At 38.9% G+C, this 20,706-nt stretch overlaps 1 protein-coding gene across 2 annotated transcripts in view; it reads right to left on the bottom strand.

The window, feature by feature from the left end:
- EPHA6 (EPH receptor A6) overlaps positions 1–20,706 on the bottom strand; it is a 507,751-nt gene that overhangs the window by 110,107 nt on the left and 376,938 nt on the right. For both annotated transcript variants that reach the window (XM_074161043.1, XM_074161051.1), the window contains 3 exons: positions 11,233–11,341; positions 6,475–6,545; positions 2,488–2,613 (listed from right to left, as the gene is read on the bottom strand). In XM_074161043.1, coding sequence (XP_074017144.1) covers positions 2,488–2,613; positions 6,475–6,545; positions 11,233–11,341 — 306 coding nt within the window. The remainder of the gene's footprint in view (positions 1–2,487; positions 2,614–6,474; positions 6,546–11,232; positions 11,342–20,706) is intronic.

Genomic DNA, 20,706 nt, shown 5'->3' with positions numbered 1-20,706 from the left:
GCTTTCAGGAAAAGATCAGTTTCAAAAATTTCTTGGCCAAAAAGGCTAGGAAAAAAGTTTCAAATATTTGCAATGTTCCACTTTGACATTTTCAAAATGAAACCTTTTATTTCCTGAATGGAAATATTTTTTGTTTTGAAAAATTAAAGCTACATAAATTCAAAATGAAAATCATTGATCAAAATAAAATGCTCAAGCAAAACAAATTTCAGAAATGCATCTACTAATTCACTTCTTAAAAGATTTTAATGTTTCATTTTGAAAAAAAATTTAATTTTTTGTTTCACTTAGGTGAAAATTATTAACATCTTTTAAAAGTAATTCTCCTATGATAAGAAATTCATTTTATATCTGCTTGCAAAGTTTAGTATAGAACTAGACAGAAGGCACAAAGAAAGCTTTAGGACTGCTGTGAATTATAATGATATGTTATGTCCCCTAGAAGCTATTGAAGAACTCTGTGAGAATTTGTCCTCTCCGTGCCTCAGGCATGGTATTTAACCTGTATCTTGCCTGCATGGAAATGGGTTTAAATCTCATAGCAACCAGTTTGCAAGTCCTGCTAGGCAAATATCTTTGAAGATGGCAGATTATCCAAGTAATTTGAGAAGATAAAAAATATAAAAATAAAATATGTCAAAGCAGGCAAAAATTCACTCCCATGCATACAACAAAAGGGAGAGAGAAGCTGAGTAAAGTATTTTCATAAATGAATTAAGTTGAGAATAAGGAGACGATTTTCATCTGAACTAAAATCAATAAGCTCAGTCCTTGTCTGTCGTATTCAACTCCTTTGAAATCAGCAGTTATACCAGCACTTAGCATAGTTCAATATGCTTTATAATCTAAGACATCAATATCTGTAGTATGTCTGAAGAAAAGGAGGAAATAAAAGAAATCATAGCACGTTTTCTGCAGAAGTCAGCCCTCTGGGAGCTCTCTCAAGCTCATAATTCCAATGGCGCACAGTGCCAGCTACATATTATCCAGCGTAAGCAATTAGGTAAACTCTAAAGTACTCTAGCAATATGGACTGCAGTGTGAAACAGAATTTTCTCTCTTACTTTCAGGTCAATACTTTCTCTCCCTTGTTTGTTAGATGAGGTTTTATCTCTGTTATATTATTTGCATAACATTTTCTAGCGCATAAAGCACATTTTAGCCGTTGCTATCAGTGTAGTAATGTATCATTAAATAAGGAATCTCAACTGAAAAATACCTCTCCTTTCTTGAGTGACTAAGACATATGAAACAAGGATAAAAAAAGAGGAATCACAGTGCATTGTGTCTTCTGATAGTAAGTTTCCTGACAATAGTTGCTAGCATGAGTTCTTTGGAGGGCTCACTATAGGCAAATTAAAATATTTTTTTTTTCCACTGACTCCCTTCCACAAGATGTAACTCTGATTTTTGCAGTCTGTTGTACTGTACATTATTTTATTTTGTTCTTGATGGCATTAAAGTTAGAGAAAGTAAATAAGGCATTTACTTAGTAAGTAATAAAACAGTATTGCTCAAGAAAGACCAGAATGGATAGCTCAAAGATAGGCATTGGACAATGGAACATACTAATTATTGCTACTGAAATAAAATTACAGTGAAGTGAATCCAAAACATCCATGTAGTTAGTATCATAAGTACCTTTAAGACAGTCATTTACAAAATTCAGTCACTCTTAATATCTTAAGGACAAAGAGAAATATCCACATTATGTAAACTGAAGACAGGCATAGCACTAGTGTCTTTCACAGGAGGAAATGAAATTTCAGAGCTGGAATTAGAGCTCAGGATTCTCTTCCTTCGTTCATCAAAATTTCTGACACAGACTCTGATGTGTCCCCCCTTCCCTTTCTGTTGGGGCTAATTCACCTTTTATGCTGTCTACACCTTCCCATCAGAGCTTCCTCTTTCACCTCTCTGCCAATGATCCTTCTCCACACAGCTACAGAATGCCTTTCCCAAGCCAGCCTTTCCTTTTGTACCTTGTACTCCTATTTTCTATTTGAGAACAACTTTTGCTACATTCTGATCTTACCTCCCCCTCGAAAGAGATTCTGATCTTATTTCTCCCCAGAAAGAGATTCTGACCTAATCTTCCCCTCAGTGACAAGACAATATGTGACACTAACTATGGCAAATGCTGAGTGACACAGTGTTTTGAGTACCTTTGGAACGAATCAAAAAACAAACAAAACAATCCCAAAATCCAACCCTACCCAAAAAATTGATAAAGCCTTAAAAAAGGTTTGGGAAAAACCTATCACTTTGGAGAATCTGCCTGTCAAGAACTCCTTACTTGAATATAACCATATTTGGAATATTAGCCAAATACAATACCTCATGTACACCACAACTGAGAATGAACTGGTGCTATCAGAGAAATATGCCCATGGTTTGTACTATACTTGACCACTTGCATTATCGTGGTGACTTGAGAAAAGCAGCCTATCCATGTTTAAACATTTTTTAAAGTGGGTGTACTTTTACCTGCCCCAATAACTCTCTCAATACGAATTCTTGAAGGATCTATCTCCTTTGCAAACTCATGGACAGCAAGAGATGGGTCTTCATACGTGTCCGGATCAATATATGTTTTGACTCCCGGGAAACGTACTGCAAAAAAGAGAGAATACTAGGAGTCAAGCATTCTTTGACATTAACGCACTGTAACAATATGGTTTTCTCTTTTTTTTTTTTTCTTTTGGTTTGTTTGTTTACTAGACAATTGAAAGAATTAGAAATAATATATTAAATCTTCCATATTTAAAGTTCCACAGCCCAACGGTAGAGGATAATGAACCAAAATTGCTAATGTTTGCTACTGATTTCACAGAAACCAACTGTAGAATGCATGAGTTGTCCCCATTTGCTGGCAGCACCAGGGCCTTCAAAAATTGACTGGGCATGGACTTAAGCATTTCCTCTTATCCTTCAAGTGGCTTTTTATGTGAGGCTTCTGAAACGTTAAAGAGCTGGGTGTTACAACTCCACAGACAGAGGATAAGACTCTGCCAACCCAACGCTAGCAAAAGCACTCAAAATAACTGGCTCAAACTGTGAGCAAGGTCCCGCCAGACCTTGCTCAAATCTCCTGAGATGTTCTGGGTGACCGAAAGCATGGATATTTCTTCAGGATTGCTGCAGTGTATTGTTAAATCAAACATCCTGTCAGCTTGCAATGATACTGATAAACAATGTTAGTATAAAGAATGGAGGGAACATGGGTATTAGGTTCTCTGAATGTTATTTATACCTCTAGTTATTGTCATGTTTGCCAGCTACACAGGTCCCAGAGTTTATCCTGTCCTACACGAACAAAAAGTCAAAGACCTTCAGAAAACTGTGTTTGGTATTCAACTGATAAGACAGTGTCAAACTCTTATGCTGTTTTGTCTCTGTTTTGAGGTGTTGCATTTCAGGCAGGAAAATTAAGAGGCCAATTAAGTTTTTGGAAACTTCTTTTTAGGAAAAAATGACAGCCCTAGCTAAGTTTTAATGAAAATGCTATTTTGGGTAAGATAAAATACATTTGATTTTTTTTTTTTTATTGTAAGCATTTCCTTTCCAAATGTTATTGAATATTTCAGTCTGAAAAGGCTCCTTGGAGTCTCTGCACTTAGCTCACATCCTTAAGGTGTGCTTCAATTACAGCTGATTGTCCTGGGTCTGGCGGGGATAGGGTTAATTCTCCCAAGGACCTAGCAGGGACACAGGTATTCCATCCCATGGGAGCCATGCCCAGGGGGTAACAGGAGCGAGCCGGGGAAGGGGAGGGGCAGGAAGTCGGGGGGGGGGCGGGGGAAGGAAGTCATCCCCCAGGGGAGCGGCGGTCGGGGGGCGTCGCGGGTGCGGTCGGCAAGCGGTGGTATCGTACTCGTGGTTGTATATTCCTCTGTCGGTGTTATTATTGTTGTTGTTTCTTGCTCCCCTTGCTGTTCTGTTAAATTGCCTTTGTCTCAACCCACGAGTTTTTGCCTTTTTCTTCCCATTCTCCCCTCCCGGCCGCGCTGGCAGGGGGGGGGCCCGATCTGAGCGAGCGGCTGCCACGTCGTCCTTTGTTGCCCTCTGAGGCCAAACCACGACACTGATAAATCTGGAAAATGCAGAGCTCTGAGCTGGTCACTTGAAAGGGTGTCTACAGAGACACCAAGTGAGGGCTCGAAGATATGGGAGAAGCAGATCCTGAAGGCTAACAGTGATTACTGCCAAAGCAGTTTATATTCCCCTTTGCTGCTCCTTGCTCAATTTAGGCAATCTGTCCTTGACTTTGAAAACAGTGCTTTCTAATTCACTCCTTTCATTTATGGGTGAATGGTTGAACATTCCTTTTGCCAAACACGTCCAATCTTTGAGATCCTTTTCTCTAAGGATGGGTCCTGGAGGACTGTGCTGCTTTGTTCTCTTCTGATCAGCTTGAACAACCAGAGAGCCAGGTGCAAGACAAGAACAAAAATATCGAAATGCATTTACAAGGCTTTGATAATTTCTGTCTGCTTCCTTGGAGATGGCTGTGGTAATAGTGGGTTGGTGCCAGGTTGCTTTGGCAGGCTCCAGCAAGCCATCATTTTCTGGCATGGCTAATCTACCTCATGTTCTTGAGTATAGTATGTCCAAGAACTTATGTTGTTTCTCTTGAACTATCTGGATAGGAATTTCTTTAGGCTGCTGCCATGTGGTGATTAAGTTCTGGAAAACTTTCAATTCATTAACAGAAGTCGATGGAGATAATGTGTCAACTTATCAGGATAAGAGGAGGGTACTGCAGCTGGGTCCAGAGAATCTCTTCTAAAAGAATTAAGTACACCTCATCTTGTCGCTTAGTAGTTGAGTCTAAAGCAGCTTATCTGATGAGCCTAAATGCGTTCGGTGACGAACACACGTTCAGGATACATCAATGTGGCTGGGCTTCATTAAGTAGTGTGCAACAGCCATTTGGACCACGGTTGAGAGAGTACACACACCAGAGAGAAATGGGGAGGACACTAGACATCGTGGGATGTCATATTATCAGCAAGATCACAGACCCCTTTCTAATTCCCTTCAAAGAGTTTATTTCCTGAAATTTTCCTCTGACTCACACCAAGCTCCCAAGGGAGAGAGGACGGATGAACTGGAGATGGTTTTCTTCTGCACACAGCAGAAGCACACGATGCAAAGTGTGGACATGACAAATCTGGGAACAGGAACAGGCGATGCTAACCAGTGCAAGTTTTGCAGTGGAACTTTTTTTTAAACAGCTTCAGCCAGTCTAGGAGAGGTCACCCCTATCCTGATCCCAGCAGAGACTGCACAGCCCCACAAATTGCTCAAGTTGAGATGCGGATACCAAATCTATAGGTAGTCAGCAATCAGATCAATATTGCTGCTAGCATGAAGGAGGTACTTCTAATAGACACACCGAGTGCTCAGTGTAAAGGAGGGAGTATTGTTGGCAATACAGTCTTAGGTCCTTGAGTAAATCACAGTAATTCCTCTTGATACTTGGTTCTATAGAACACATACATGAATAGAGACCTGTCCCCTCAAGTCTGATGTTGCAAATGAATGAGAAGCCTCTGAGATGAAGCTTTGTGTCAACATGAAATACAGTCATCATTTAGCCTGGCCTGAAAGACACTGAGTGAGGCTTTTCTCAAATTCAGTCACAGTCTCAGAGGCATATATCAAACTCTCCAGCAGAAAGGTTTTCACCTCCTTTCCCTTCTGAACATGTTTGTAAACAAACAACAAACAAATCTTCCTAGGAAGCACCCTTTATGGGGAAATGTGCCCTTTTCCTTGACAGAAAGAGCCACTTGGTTGCATACAGTGGTGTCACTTGAAAAAAGATTTTACTTCTGGTGACTTAGCTTCTGTCTTGATCATAGTATTTCCAGGGATGTTATAAAAAATGACAAAAAAATAATAAAATTTAAAACCTTCTGAATAAATAAAAACTTTAAATAGCTACTCTAACATAAAACAGTGGCACTAGTAATTTAAACTAAGTAGTTAAACTAAACTAAATAAACAGATATACTGCCCATGAGAGATTGCCAGGATTTTATCTCACAGTGAGCAGAAACATGAGGGAAAGCGACTGATTCTACTTTTTATTTCTTGGGTGGCTGGAACTGTAGATCCCTAAAGGCAAAGAGAACTGGATACAAGTAAGGCACATAGTCACCAAGAATAGAATTTTGAGGCAGAAATTCATGTAGTCCAGACCAGTTGAGAATTCAAAGAAATATACCTGAAAAACTAATAAATATTATTAACAGAACACCAAAAAAACTTATTAACTAGAGTGAATTCAGTGAAATTGTTCAAGAGAACATACAAATAAAAATAAACACCCTTGATGGTGCAAAAAATAAGGAACTATTCAAATGGCCAGATTAAAACATCAAGGGCAAAAGCTGTACAGAAAACAATGAACATTCTTCATTTAAAACATTATAGAGATATTATATAACACAGTGTTGAACTACTTACAATCTCCGTTTTGCAAATGAGCCCTTCTTTTCTCTTCAGATTTCATTTTAGCCTTTATGTACCACTGGCATCTTTTAAGAAGAACAAGTGAGGTTTTAATTAAAATACTTGCCATGCATAAAATAGATTTACATTAAGTTTTATCTGCACTTTTATGAAAGCCAAAATTGTTGCATTTGGAGTATATGTTTAGTTACGAATCTAAAAAGAGAAATGTACATGAAGAACTACAAACAGATTAGATACAAACGAAAATACATCAAGGTTGAATATTAGTATGAAAATGACTACTTAAGTTCAAGTTTGCTGCAATACTTTATTTCCAAGTTTGACTCCTCCAAAGAATCCTGGTACTTTAATAAATTATTACATCCCTGCATTCTTGTTTGCATACACTGATTTGTGCTAATTAAACCTTATCCTATTAACTCATATCCAGTGGGTCAAAAAAGCCCACATTTTCTTCATAAGATAATAGTTTCTATGATTTCACCATGTTTCATGAAAAAAGAAAATATTTCTTCACAACAGGACCACCCTTTTTTTTTTTTTCTGAGTAGCTCTTTGCAGTCTGAGTCAAGCACCGACTTATTATTTCTTCTAAGATAGCAGCTATTGTATGGGATAAACAACATGGAGCCTGTTATGTGAATACGGTGATTTAGCATATGCGTGTATGATTGCTATAAAATTGCAAATCCTTGCAAACAACCCAAGACTGTGGATGTTCATGAATATCTAGCAACCTTACATGACAATGCAAGGGTATGTTGGAGAAAACTGCCACATGGCAAGCTTTCAGGGTTCCTGTATTGAAATCTCCCTCACCCTGAGTGCTGCATACCTGCAGGAATATTAATGCTGATTTAGAGGGCAGCATAATAGGTGCATCTGTTTCAGTCAAGAAAGAACAAAATATTTTCTCTTGTTCTTAAAGCTCTTTCTCACTCACTGAACTGCCTAAGAAGCATGATTGTGAGGGAAATCTTTTGGAGTAAGGGCTAGGCTAAGGGCTAAAGGCTGGTGGGGCACTGAGCCCAGTGGAGAGCAGCAATGCACGTGGACATGTGCTTTGGTGCACAGACATTTAGTTCCAAGACCAGCTTGAAAAAAATGACTGGCCTCTATGTGTTCATTACCAGTGTTATAAAGTAAAATAGACTATAATTATAGATAGCATATCTAGTAAAATACTAACAATGGAGATATGAGAAATATGTGAACATACCACCTCATTTCACTGGTTCATTTAAACTACTGAAACAGAGTAGGAACACCTACAAATTCATCCATTGCTACAGAGGTGATGATGAACACCTGAAGGGCAGAAATTTCTGAGGCTGTCATGGTTATGTACTGTTACAGAGTGAATGAGCAACCAGTGGATTCTCAGCTTCTGTGGAAATTTTTAGATTGTACACCAGTTGCTAGGACCACTAAGCATGCCAGTGCCATTTTTAGGACCTGAACAACTGGTCTGCAGGGTGCCAACTGCCAAGAACACTGAACACAAGCACTTATACTTAAAGTGTCTGCCCAAGGGAACAGTCAAAAGAAACAAGGCTTTAAACCTGTCCAGTCCTCCTAAGTATGGATGTGGTCCCAAAGTTTGACTAGAGAAGCCAGTGAGTAATCACCAGCAGAGGAGTCTTCCAGCTCCACATTCCCTGCTAGTGTTGGCTACAGAACAATTGGAGAGTAATAATTTCTGTAATGATAAGACTAAATCACACTGAGCTTTAGCATTGCATTCCTGGAATATAGCCAAGATCCCCGTCTCACTGCATATCCTGCACGAAGTCTTTGTCGCTTTCATTTTTCTATCTGCAATTGCCAGCCGTGCTTCCTGCTTGCTCTTAGTGGATAATCACTCAGCAAAGTGCAGAGGCAGGTGCTCATTTAACCCAGCCTCTCCACTATGAATAGACTCATCAGCAGCCCTGTGACTCGACAGCTCATCAAATTGCTAATTCTAAACAGTGAAGCAGAGCACATCTGTAGGGTACCGATCCCATTTTTCAAGCAGAAATTTACCTCCAGTCCTAGAGTAAATTGAGTATTTATTCAAATTTTTCTTGCTGTCTCCTTCTTATCACTGCATTTGAGCAGCACTTCAAAATGAATTCATATCTTACACAATTGAAATGGTCCCATTGAGTAAGATGTTAGAAAGCTAAGAGAATCTCTGATATCCTTAACATTAGCAAACAGGAGGATTAAACACAGAAAGAAACCCATTTCCATATTTTTTTCATTCCTGAGTTTGAAGCGTTTGAGTTACGTTTCAGAATTCCATGTAAGGATTGCACACAGTAATTTTTTCTGAAAGTTTATCTGTGAATAATTCCTCTTCTGAAAGACCCTACTGTTTGTCAGTATTTGTAGTAATTGTAGGAATATTTACTTAGCTTCTAAGATTATCTAAGGTCACAATATGTTCCAATGTTAAGTGCTCCCATTAACTTCAAAGAATGTTAGACTTCACTGGTTTTATTATTTAGCAGAGAGATCATTAATTCACATAATGGTAACTACCGTAATGCCATATTTGGTTGCTGGGGTACTACAAATAAAACCTCCAGGCTACACTGATAGGACTTCACTTTCTTTTCAAATTAAAGGTAATGCTATACCAACAAAATACAAACTTAATTACAAATCTGAAAGTGCGGCACCGTCTCTTGGCATAGTCCCTTCTGTGATGACCATTATCACATTCAGAGGAATCAGTGTAACATCTTTTCTCTAAGTGTAAACACAGGCTCTCAACCAGGACAGGAATAGAGCAGAATCCTATCCCAACTTCGGATTTTTTCTATCCCCAAGCCAGGTAGAGAACAAGTCATATGAGGAGAGGCTGAGGAAACTGGATATGTTTAGTGTGGAGAAGAGGAGGCTGAGGGAAGACCTCATTGCCCTCTACAACTACCTGAAAGGAGGGTGTAGAGAGGTGGGTGTTGGCCTCTTCTCCCAAGGGAATAATGGCAGGACCAGAGGAAATGGTCTGAAGTTGCGGCAGGGGAGGTTTAAATTAAATATTAGGATGAATTACTTTACTGAGAGGGTGGTCAGGCACTGGAACAGCCTGCCCAGGGAGGTGGTGGAATCACCAACCCTGGAGGTATTTAAGAAATGTGTAGACATGGCACTTCAGGGCATGCCCTAGTACCTGAGATTGTTGGGTTGGGTGTTTTGTTTTGTGGGTGTTTTTTTTTTTGTTTGTTTTGGGTTTTTTATGTGTGTGTGTGTGCATGGTTGGACTCGATGATCTCAAAGGTCCCTTCCAACCATGATGATTCTGTGGTTCTCTGGTAAGAAGGAAACTCCATGGAGAAACCTCCTCACATGGAGGCTCTTCTACCAGCTGTTTTATGTGTCTAAAGGAGGAGAGGGGAAAAGGGTAGAGAGGAGCCAGAGCCCACACAACCTCCCCTGCAGAGCTTACTGCAGGAGCTACGAGCCCGACTCCTCTGCTCGAAGGCCCATACCTCTACAAAATATCAGTCTGCTTTTAGGCCTTCATGATCCATGGCAGCACTGCTGTGCCACTGATGTCTCATAGAGGAGATAGGGACATAATGTCTTTAATGCTTTTAAATTCTTCCGGTAGAAGCAAGTGAAGTCCTGAAATCACACAGGAAACACCTGGAGCTCAGTGAAAAAGGAAACAAGGAACCATGGAAGCAGCTGCACCTGTGGGAATCTGAGCTCCAGCAAGGACTAATGTTCCAACCTCTTTGTGTGTTTTTAGCAAGTCCAATTAGAATTTGTGAGTTCCCTTAAAACCTTCAGTGTGTAATTGAGCATGGCATCTGGCCACTCAAATCAAAATGCTTTCTCATCCAATTTGCATAATGTCATTATTTGATCCTGATCAAATCATCAACTGAAGGAATCATCAACTAAAAGAATTGTAAGTATAAGAATTAGGGTAGTTATAAAAAAAAATCATTGTCCAGACTGGTGAATTCCCCTGTCAGTGCAACAGTACGGCTGTAATGTAATTTAATTAGGATATCTTCAATACAATTAAAAAACAAACAAAAAAAACCCTAAAAACAACAACAACAAAAAAAACCAAACCAAAAAGCAATAAAACAGGACCTTCAGGAATCTATTTTCTGCTCACCAGTGATATCACAGGCAGCAGAATTATTCTGTTTTGGAGTAAAGTTTTCCTTAGTTTCATTTCATTGCATAATTCTATATTTTTTCCTAATAAATGCAGAAATTTCATATAAAATATATAAATGAGTATTTTCCCTACAAATTTAACATAGTAAAAGTAATAAAAAATTGTCTACTCAAGCACCTTCACCAAGCTACATTGCCAACCCCAAGACATCAAAAAGTCTAAGGTTACACCCTCCAAAGCTTTGCAATTGACAGTTATGAGATTTTGGAAAAAATACTATGGTTTTTTGGTTTTTTTGTCTTCTAATGTCAGAGCCTTGATGGTGCAGATACATTGCATTTTTAAATTCTCACCGTGCAGACAAGAGGTCTAGAAACTTTTAAAACAGCAAAGTTATTTCCTGATTTCACATAATTGCTTAGCTCCCCAAACTGGGCTTTTACAAAAGCCAACTCTCACAACAGAACGGTGAGTATGAGCAGTGCTGAACAAAGACGACGTTCACCCCACTATGCCTAACTCTTAGCACTGAAAAGTGGTGAATGATTTAACTATTATTCTTAAATTCTTAGTTTTGGATGACTCTGACCCTGAGTAAATAAGAACACTGTAGTGTTAATTACCTTCCGGTGATCAGGAAGAACAAAGTGAGGATGACCAGGAGAGTGAATCCACCAACAGCAGCGGTGGCAATTACAAGAATCTGTCCCTGCTCTGCAGCCATATCAGAAGCTGAAAGAGAAGCACAAAGAAAAGAGGTTAAAGCTCCATCACCCAGGGTTCTTGCCGAATGGTCATTTCACTGGTCAAACGTTGCAGTTACTCTGTAATAGTTTCCTCGGTGCCTAGCAAGGACATCAGATGCAAACGCACCTGTGAAGTGAAAAACCATAATCCATGTCTCATCTATGAGAAAGGGCAGAAGAAGTTTACAGGTTTTTAGAATGAGGACCTGGCATTACCAGACACTTGCAATTTACTAAAGTTTGAATATCACGGAATCAAGGAATTCTCAGAGTTGGAAGGGACCATAAAGATCATCTAGTCCAACTCCCCTGCTAAAGCAGGATTTCCTAGAGCACATTACTCAGGACTGCATCAAGGTGGGTCTTGAAAATCTCCAAAGAAGGGGACTCCACGACCTCCCTGGGCAGCCTGTTCCAGTGCTCTGTCACCCTCACCGTAAAGAAGTTTCTCCTCATATTTAAATGGAACTATGACAGGATTTTGAACACAGAACTAGAAGATATTTTTTCTTTAGCTTTATTTAGCTTAATTCTGCATCTAATTCAGAACTTCTCTCCATCCAACTGTCCCAGTGAACTCAGCAGCAGTCCTATGTATGTAAGAGATATCAAACTGTGTTCAGGAGGAAGCAAAGCAGAAAAAACACAATGTGTAGCCACACACACTCTTCTGTAGGTCTGGTGTATATTTTTATTGTCACAAAATGTATACAGTTTTATCTATAACATGCTGTGCTGATTGGCAACAGAATCACAGAATGATAAGGGGTTGGAAGGGACCTCTGGAGATCATCTAGTCCAACACCCCCGCCAAAGCAGGTCCACCTAGAGCAGGTTGCACAGGAACATATCCAGGTGGGTTTTGAATGTCTCCAGAGAAGGAGACTCCACCACATCCCTGGGCAGCCTGATCCAGTGCTCTGCCATCCTCAAAGTGATGAAGTTCCTCCTCATGTTTAGGTGGAACTTCTTATGTTCAAGTTTGTGCCTGTTACCTCTTGTCCTGTCACTGGGCACCACTGAAAAAAGACTGGCCCCATCCTGTTGACACCCACCCTTTAAGTATTTATAGGCATTGATCAGATCCCCCCTCAGTCTTCTCTTCTCCAGACTAAAAAGACCCAAGTCCCTCAGCCTTTCCTCATAAGAGAGATGCTCCAGGCCCCTAATCATCTTTGTAGTCCTCTGCTGTACACTCTCCAGCAGTTCCCTGTCCTTCTTGAACTGGGGAGCCCAGAACTGGACACAGTGCTCCATATGCCACCTCACCAGGGCAGAGCAGAGGGGGAGGATGACCTCCGCCGACCTGCTGGCCACACTCTTCTTGATGCACCCCAGGATGCCCTTTGCCTTCTTGGCCACAAGGGCATACTGCTTGCTCATGGTCATTCTGTTGTCCACCATGACTCCCAGTTTTGAAAAAAATATATAGATTTTCTTATGCCTCATGTTTTTCTCTCTGCTTTTTGTAGGACATTTAGGAGTTTAAAAAGATCACCTGAAATTATCTGGTCTCTGGACACTTGCTCTTTTTATGAATTTATTCTGTATAATATTAAATCTTTACATTGACAAAGTACCTACTTACAGTGCAGTTGGTCCTCACAGTGCAAGTACTACCTGAGCAGAAAAAGAATTAGGCTCAGTTTTTTTCTCTGTCTCCTGCCTTGTGACTCCAAAGTTTTATTTCTTAAATTCAGTTACACTTGAACATTTTCACCACGTGACATTTACCTAATTCTTACTTTCTGTTTCCATGAGAAACATAACATTTTTCTGAAAGGTGAATAAATAATTCTATTCAATGACCTCTGTCAACAGTAGTAAATGTAGCAAAGAAAGTACATTTTAGATTTACCAGGAAATCTAAAATATTGATTTTTTTAAACTTGCAAACTGTTCTATAAGCAAAATCTTCAGCTTTCTTTAGGCACCAGATGATTAAAGCTTAGGGAAATCACCTAGGTTGTTGCAAAGAGAATGCTCAACTGACTATATTCTTCCACTTTGCAGCCCAATACAATGCACACACTGCTGCCCAAAGTCTCATAAAATGCTGTTTCCAAGAAAAACATTTGGCTCCAAAATAATATTTTTGAGTGGTTTAGGAATTGACAGCATAAACTGGCTTTGTAATAGTAGTAAAGTAAATAAAAACAATAGTAGTTTATGTCAAATTTTCAGCAAAACCAACTTGTTAAATTTCTGTCATTAGGTTTCTGTCCATATAATTTAATGAAGTTATGCACTGGCAGTAAATTACAAGGCATTCAGGATCTGTGGTCATAAGCTCTCTACAGACAAGTTAGATATATACATCTTCTAATAAATGGTGTAGCAAATACTCACTGAATAGCTAATCTCCAAAACGGTACCTAGTGATACGGGAGTGGATTCTAGCTCTGCATTGTGTTACGTTCCTCAGGGTCAGATTTAGTTGGAAAATTGCAACATAACAAACATCATGCCACACAAGTAACAATGCAAATAGTAACAGGCTCTCCAAATCAAAGTCTGAATACTATTTTCAGACTAGCAGGGGTTGTGCTAAATGTTGCAAAGATCGTTACAGCCAGACACAGTTTGAAGTTGTAAATGGAAGAGGTTTTAGATGAGTCTTGTTCAGCTCTGCAATGGAAGTGAGCGGGCAAACTGCAGCCCTCCCTCCCCACCTCCCCACACCCCCACCCCCCCTTTTTAATTTTCATTAGGAAAAAGAGGCGTGCAAAAATAGCGAATTCATCAGGAGAAAAGCAAACCATGGGCTCAGATAAATTAGCTGTGATTTTCTTCAACAGACATTCACTGCCAAGGAGACAACCCAAGGCCTTTATTTGTGAGAATTAAAGGTACAAATGTAGGGACTGATTCCATGGTGCAAAGAAGCACTCTGCAGCTATTGAGATGAAGGAATTCACATTTCCTGGATCATTTCTGCTGAATGGATCTGCTATTTCTTGTTGTTTTAGATAAACCAGAATGCAATCTATCAGTTTAATAACATATATTTTCTATCAGGAACCAGAGTCAAATTCATGAAGGGGATAAATTCCAGAATGACTTAGTTCTTTCCACCTCTAAGCAATATGATTTTTAGCTGAGACTGTACATACTTTAAAAGTGATCATTCTGTTTCTCTTGTTTGTATTTTACTGTGTTGGCAGAGGTGCCAGAGTCCAATATATTAGGATTTTTTTTTCAAGTAGCCAAATCACTATAAGGGGCTTTCAAGCCTGAAACTTCTTGATGACCTTAATTTACTTGTCAGATAAAAATGTCAAATGACAGACAAGCATAATTTAAAAATGTGGATTTGTTAAAAACTGACAGAGAGGCAGGTAAGGCAAAATGATGGAAATACTTATTTTTGCTTGAAGTGATCCTTCTAGAAATCAATAAAGGCACAGTGCAGTGAAAAACACATAGATAAGCACATGTGTATGTGCATACACAAACTGCTCACACACAGGTAAAAGGTTCCCTAAAACCCTATCTAGGCAGTGAGAAGACAGTAATCAGGGACAGTCAATAATTAACATTTTTACAGCATTTTGTCATTCTAAATTAAATTCTGCATGTCCCTCCATCTCTCTGTTCCTTTCTTGTTTCTCCAGCTTTCTCTTGAGGTAAAGTTCAAGTTGTAAATAACAAGAGGTTTAACATGTATTGTTTCTGCTGTGGATGCTCTTGAATCTTTTTTTGTCATTTCCTGCGCTTTCTTCCTTCATTTTTCCTTTCCATCAGCTATGCATATTGGTATATAACCCTGCATTTCTCCTCAAGACTATTCTTGATTACGCAAGACAGAAAAGCTGAGTTTAAAAAACCATTATGATAGGTTGCAAAGCCAAGCAAGTTCCTTCAATCTTATTTCACCTCTTTGTGTGTACATGTTAGAGTGCTGCATTTAAACATAGAAGTACATAGCAATTTTTCCAGAATCTCATTTGTTAGACAACATGGCCAGCATTCATATAACTAAAATCAGTATTTTGTTGTTTCTACACTGTCCAGTGCATGGTCTCATATCTGCCAACTATACACCACCCAAATTTGTCCAATGCAGGGATAATTAGTAGCTCTATGATCAGGGATGAATGTGGCTGTGTCTCATGTACGGGGCCATTCTCCATTTGATAGTTAGAGTTGACAGGCAAGAGGGTGAGGAAGTGGTGGCGCAACAGAAATACGCAAACCACTAGCAGTGCTAAGACTCCTAAGGGAGCTTAGTACCTTCCTAACTGGGCTGTCTGTTTCATCTGGTAGCATGTTTCATTCTTTCTGCCTGTCTGCTCAATAAGTTCATTTTGACAAAAACATCCTTCAAAAAATGAGTAGCATAAGACAAGGAAAAGGGAAGATTTATTAGTTAACCCAGCAGATGATTATAGATAGTATACTATAGTGGTTAGGTGTCAAAACTCTTCAAGCACATTGTAGCTGCAACTAATATGATTAGTCAAAGCGGTGATTTCATTTTAAAACTGCACTATGTATATCATACATGCACCCAGAAGCATATTAACCAGAAAAACTCTTTACTCCATTTATTCATGCTTAATTCAGGTTATATGCTTGAAATAACATTTAAAGTGTCTAATTGCATCTTTCCAGTTTCTTTGCTAAACACCATGACCAGAAATCCCTTCTGCATCCAGCCTGGTGTCAGTTCTGTCCCCACCATCTACTCTTTACACCTATGCCCTGTCTCAGCTCCTCTCTGAGTTCTTCACCTAAATGTGTGAGGAGGAGCTGCACTTCCCCTCCTCTCTGGGTTGAAGGGAAATATCCCATGGTTTCTTCACTTCTTCACTGGGCAGACTGGAAGAAATTGTGTAGAAATTAGTCACAGTGCAAGAGGATGAAAGACAGAACCTTCCAGCTCTGTTCTCCTTTCTTTTCTTTGAGTCAATTTCTCCACAATCTTTTAAAAGGTTGTGTATTTGGTATAAAAGGGCTGGAAACCCTAACAATAGCTCACTTCTGTCTCTTAGCTACATCCTTTAGTTATTTCAATTTGACATCTATCAGGCAGTGGACCTTCCAGCAGATTGAAAGATAAAAAAGTTGACAGAAAGAAAGCTAGACAGATAATACTGAGTAGCTGTAAGATAGATAAGTGCGGATGGTGAGAACTGGAACTCTAATTAATAGACACGAGCTGACTTTCAGATGGATTTACAAGGTATTTTAAACAACAGTGCTTAAGAACAATAGGAAAGAAAAATATAAAGTCTAATTAGGGTAACAACATTTTCAGGAGGGCAGTTCCTATGGTCCAGTGAGCTGATGGGCACCAATCTAAGAGGAAATGTGGGAAAGGGAGGAGGCAATGGAATGGTAATCTTAAGAAAGACTTCTAAAAAGGAAAAAGAATGCCATCACTAGCATAAAAATGTAAAACGTTTTGGTATGGATTTGCTTGAAAAGACTTCTTCCAAGCGTTACCCCTAACATTAGCTTCCTGACCAGTGGATGAATGGAAAGCCTGTGCAAGCAGTTTGAGATCTGAGTAAGGATGTTGCTCTTGTTTAGCAAATGCAGAGGAAAAGTAAAATCTGTGGGGCTTCTGGGCACATACATTAGAGAAATCAGATAGCCTGAAGTCAAATTTGAAGAACAAATGGCTGAAAATATAAAACACAGTAAGGAAATACTTCAAGATTAAAATGAGACACTCTGAGGTATTCAGTGCTGACTACTTTGAATGAACAGTAAGACTAGGCAGACATGGGGAGAGATCCAGCAAGACAGTTTCTAAATACAAGATATGTGCCATCTCATTTGTTTGTTTCAAGCAGAAATTTAATTTACTATTGTCAAAACATCAAACATTCTAACAAAAAAAATCTCTATTTTGCATTGGCAATTCAATTTACGTCTAAAAATCCTAGGGACAGCTTCTCTGTCATGGCATGAGTCAGAGCATGTGTTTGAAACAATATTGGACCTCTGTCAGAATCAATGATTCGGGGCACCTCTCTTGAGCTTTCAAGTTCTGTAAAGAATGGAGCCCAGGGTCTAAATCATATCTGGTGACAAATCCAAAATAGCATGATTTGAGCCTGGAAAGCTAAAGATAGATTTTGTGGATGGGGAAGAGGAGAAAGAATGTGAGAATCCAGCAGATCTGGCATACAAGAAAGTCACCATCTGTGCCTATGGTAAAGAAATTATTGTTTCATCAAGATCAGTGATTCAGGCCAATTAATTTTTCACAGTCCTCACATTCATAAAATACCTGATCAGGTTCTCTATTAGTATTTCTGAAATTTTTAATTTTTTATTGTTAATATGATTTATTTAAAGCACACAAAAGTCTACATTGCTTTTGGACTAAAAATCATCATGTCCTTACGTTCATCACTCTGTTCAGTCAAGTGCTAGTCCACACTGCACACGTGCTAGTTTGCCCCTTAGGTCCCTTCTGGAACAAGCCAACTAGTTGCCTTTCCAATTTTTTTTTTTTCCCTAATGACAGGAAGGCTGACATGGGAAATACACTGAATTTTAGAACAAGCCCTGCACAAGAAAGCTACAGCATGAAAACACTGCACTACCTAACAGCTGTAAATTGTTCAATATTTTACAAATTCCTCTAGGCACAAGGGCCTCTGAGGTGATATAGTAAAAAACATTGCTCCAGAAAAAAAAAGAATGCTTTGAATCATTAATTTATAAAAAAAAAGCCAAAACCCAAAAAAAGTCTTCCATAAACAGCTTGTTAGAAGAGAGACAGAAAAATAGAGAGGGAGAGACAAAACAGCTAGAGATTAAAGCATGTTTGCCCTGGGACAAATACTTTTTCAGTCTCAGAATACATTTTATTCTCTCCTAGGAAGGACCAGAGTTTTTTGTGTTGTCTCAGCTGTTACTCCTGATACCATGTTCTCCCAATACAATCAGGTAGCTATACAAGGGGCAATGATTTTAAACTAAAAGAGGGCAGATTTAGACCAGATATAGGGAAGAAATTTTTACAATGAGGGTGGTGAAACCCTGGAATAGGTTGCCCAGAGAAGTACTAGATGCCTCATTCCTGAAAACATTCAAGGTCAGGTTGGACGGGGCTCTGAGCAACCTGATCTAGTTGAAGATGCCCCTGCTCATTGTAGGGCAGTTGGACTAGATGGCCTTTAAAGCATCCCTTCCAACTCAAATTATCCTATGATTCTATACATAAAAGCAGGAATTACAAGTGACGTTATGCTTCAATTCATAGCCACAGCGGTGGTACATATGTGTGTGCTGGAGTGTATGAAGCCCTGACAGCTTTGCTAGAAGTGCTTTGCTGTAAGGTGCTGAAACAGAGAGACTGAATAAAATGGCAATAAGGAACACAGTCAAAAGCAGTAGCTTTGCAAAGCTACTATGCTTTGCAAAGGTATTACATTTTCCAGCATCAGCCTCTTAGCTTTAATGGTGGAAGAAATGCCTGACAACATCCATTCACCCATCCCTGCTCCCTTGAAAATAATTTTTCTGACTTTTCTAGGTAACTCCATTTCCTTTCACAAAGAAAGTACAAATTTTACTCTTTTAGATGTTCCATTTATTGGTCTCTGCAGCAGGGAGGAGAGTTCAACAACAACGTGCTCTCCAAGCAACGGCTGCCTCAGTCTGCTGGTCACTAAGTGAGAGCGCTTCCCAAAAAGCTGTTTTTTGATTACTGCTACAGAGTTGGTCTTCATTCTGCCTCATGCACCACCATTAATAATTATACCAAAATGTCTTAGTGCTCCAAATAATGATGTATCTAATTTTATCCTATATAACTGAAGTAGCACCAGTGTGTTTCAACCAGTAAACGGAAGAAGGCATGACAGCACTGTCCTGCCAAGGACAGGATGTTTCAGGACATTGATATACACGTCTCACAGCTGATGAACCATTACTTTTTTACAACTTGTCTATCGCTTCAAGAAAAATCCTAATTTTGAGTTGCTCACTTTACCTCTATTTGTTAACAAATTATGTCAATATTCAAGTGGGGTAAATGGAATAACCTCGGATGTTCAGCTGGTCCTGGAATTCTTCTCTAGATGATAAGACTGTAACATGTACAACTGGTAGACAGGTAAAAGATGTTACAAGTTAATGCCAATTGAGACAGATTTTTATCAAACATGACTTGGAATACTTTTTGTCATTTTATGAGATTGTTGGTTGATAAATTTTCGGTTGACAATACAGACTTTTAAAAGACTCTATTCTTCCAGCTTTCTCATTAAAACATTAACTTTATATAAAATCAGTATAACTCACATTAAATGAATTAAAATCTGGCTAACTAGACGACCACAAAAAGTACCTGCAAATGTAGAATTTTCACCAAGCAACTTGTTTCTAGAGGGTGGGGATGGATGGAGCTGCAATAATCTGCCTCGGTCTAATATTATTTGATATCTTTCAGAATAATTGAGTAGAATATATATTAAAAAACCAGAAAATTTTCATCTGAGCTGCATACTGCCAGACTAGCAAATGATAAAGATAGATTTCTGCACAGCTTGACTTGGACTGGTTTGTAAGATAGATGCATTTGCAAAGGTGAGTTAACATTTACATGTACTGATATAACTATGCAGTCCAAGTCTCAACACAACCCTCCCCAATCTCTCCATCTAAATGTAGGTCAGTATCTTGGAATACAACGGTACTGACAAAAATGTTGCTATGTTCTAGTTATTCAGCTGTGTAAGACAATGCTCTAGTTCAGGCAGCAATTGCTTAGACCTATAAGTAAAAGAAAACTGAATTATAAGGAGGTAAGTGTTGTTAGTTCTGTTTATGGCATCATAAATAGATTTAGTTTTCCAGTTTAATTCAGTATCAGGCTCAGCTCTGAAGTCATACTTCAAAAAGGATGTTAAAATTTTAGAGAGCTTCAAAATGATTCAATGTTTGGAAAAACTTTTTTTTAGAGTGAGAGGGAACATTTATATCATATGGGAAAGGCAGGAGAATTCTTTAAAATCGCACACACATTTAGATGATGAGGTTTCTGATAGGCTTTTCAATTTGGCGGAAAAGGGTCACAAGATGCAAGCTAAATAAAAAAGTTCAGGCTAGAAATAAGGTGCAAATTTTTAATTATGAGGCTTAAGCATTGGCACTATCTACCTACAAATACGGTGAGCTCCCCATTACTGGAAGACTTTAAATCAAGACTATTTGTATATGGTAGATGTTACTTTCAATCTTGTCATTAGCTGTCTGAAAAAGTTACAGATACAGACGTTTGGCCCATGTCACGAAAGGGGCACAAACGAATGATCATAATAATCTGATATTGCCTTGAAGTTAAGATTAGGCCAATTTTAAAAATACTGCTGTGAGGAAGTAAGATAT

Source organism: Numenius arquata, chromosome 1 (genome assembly GCF_964106895.1).
Source record: "Numenius arquata chromosome 1, bNumArq3.hap1.1, whole genome shotgun sequence".
In the NCBI taxonomy this organism is placed as follows: domain Eukaryota; kingdom Metazoa; phylum Chordata; class Aves; order Charadriiformes; family Scolopacidae; genus Numenius; species Numenius arquata.
Note: the sequence above shows the minus strand (reverse complement) of the source record. Positions and strands in the feature narration are given on the sequence as shown.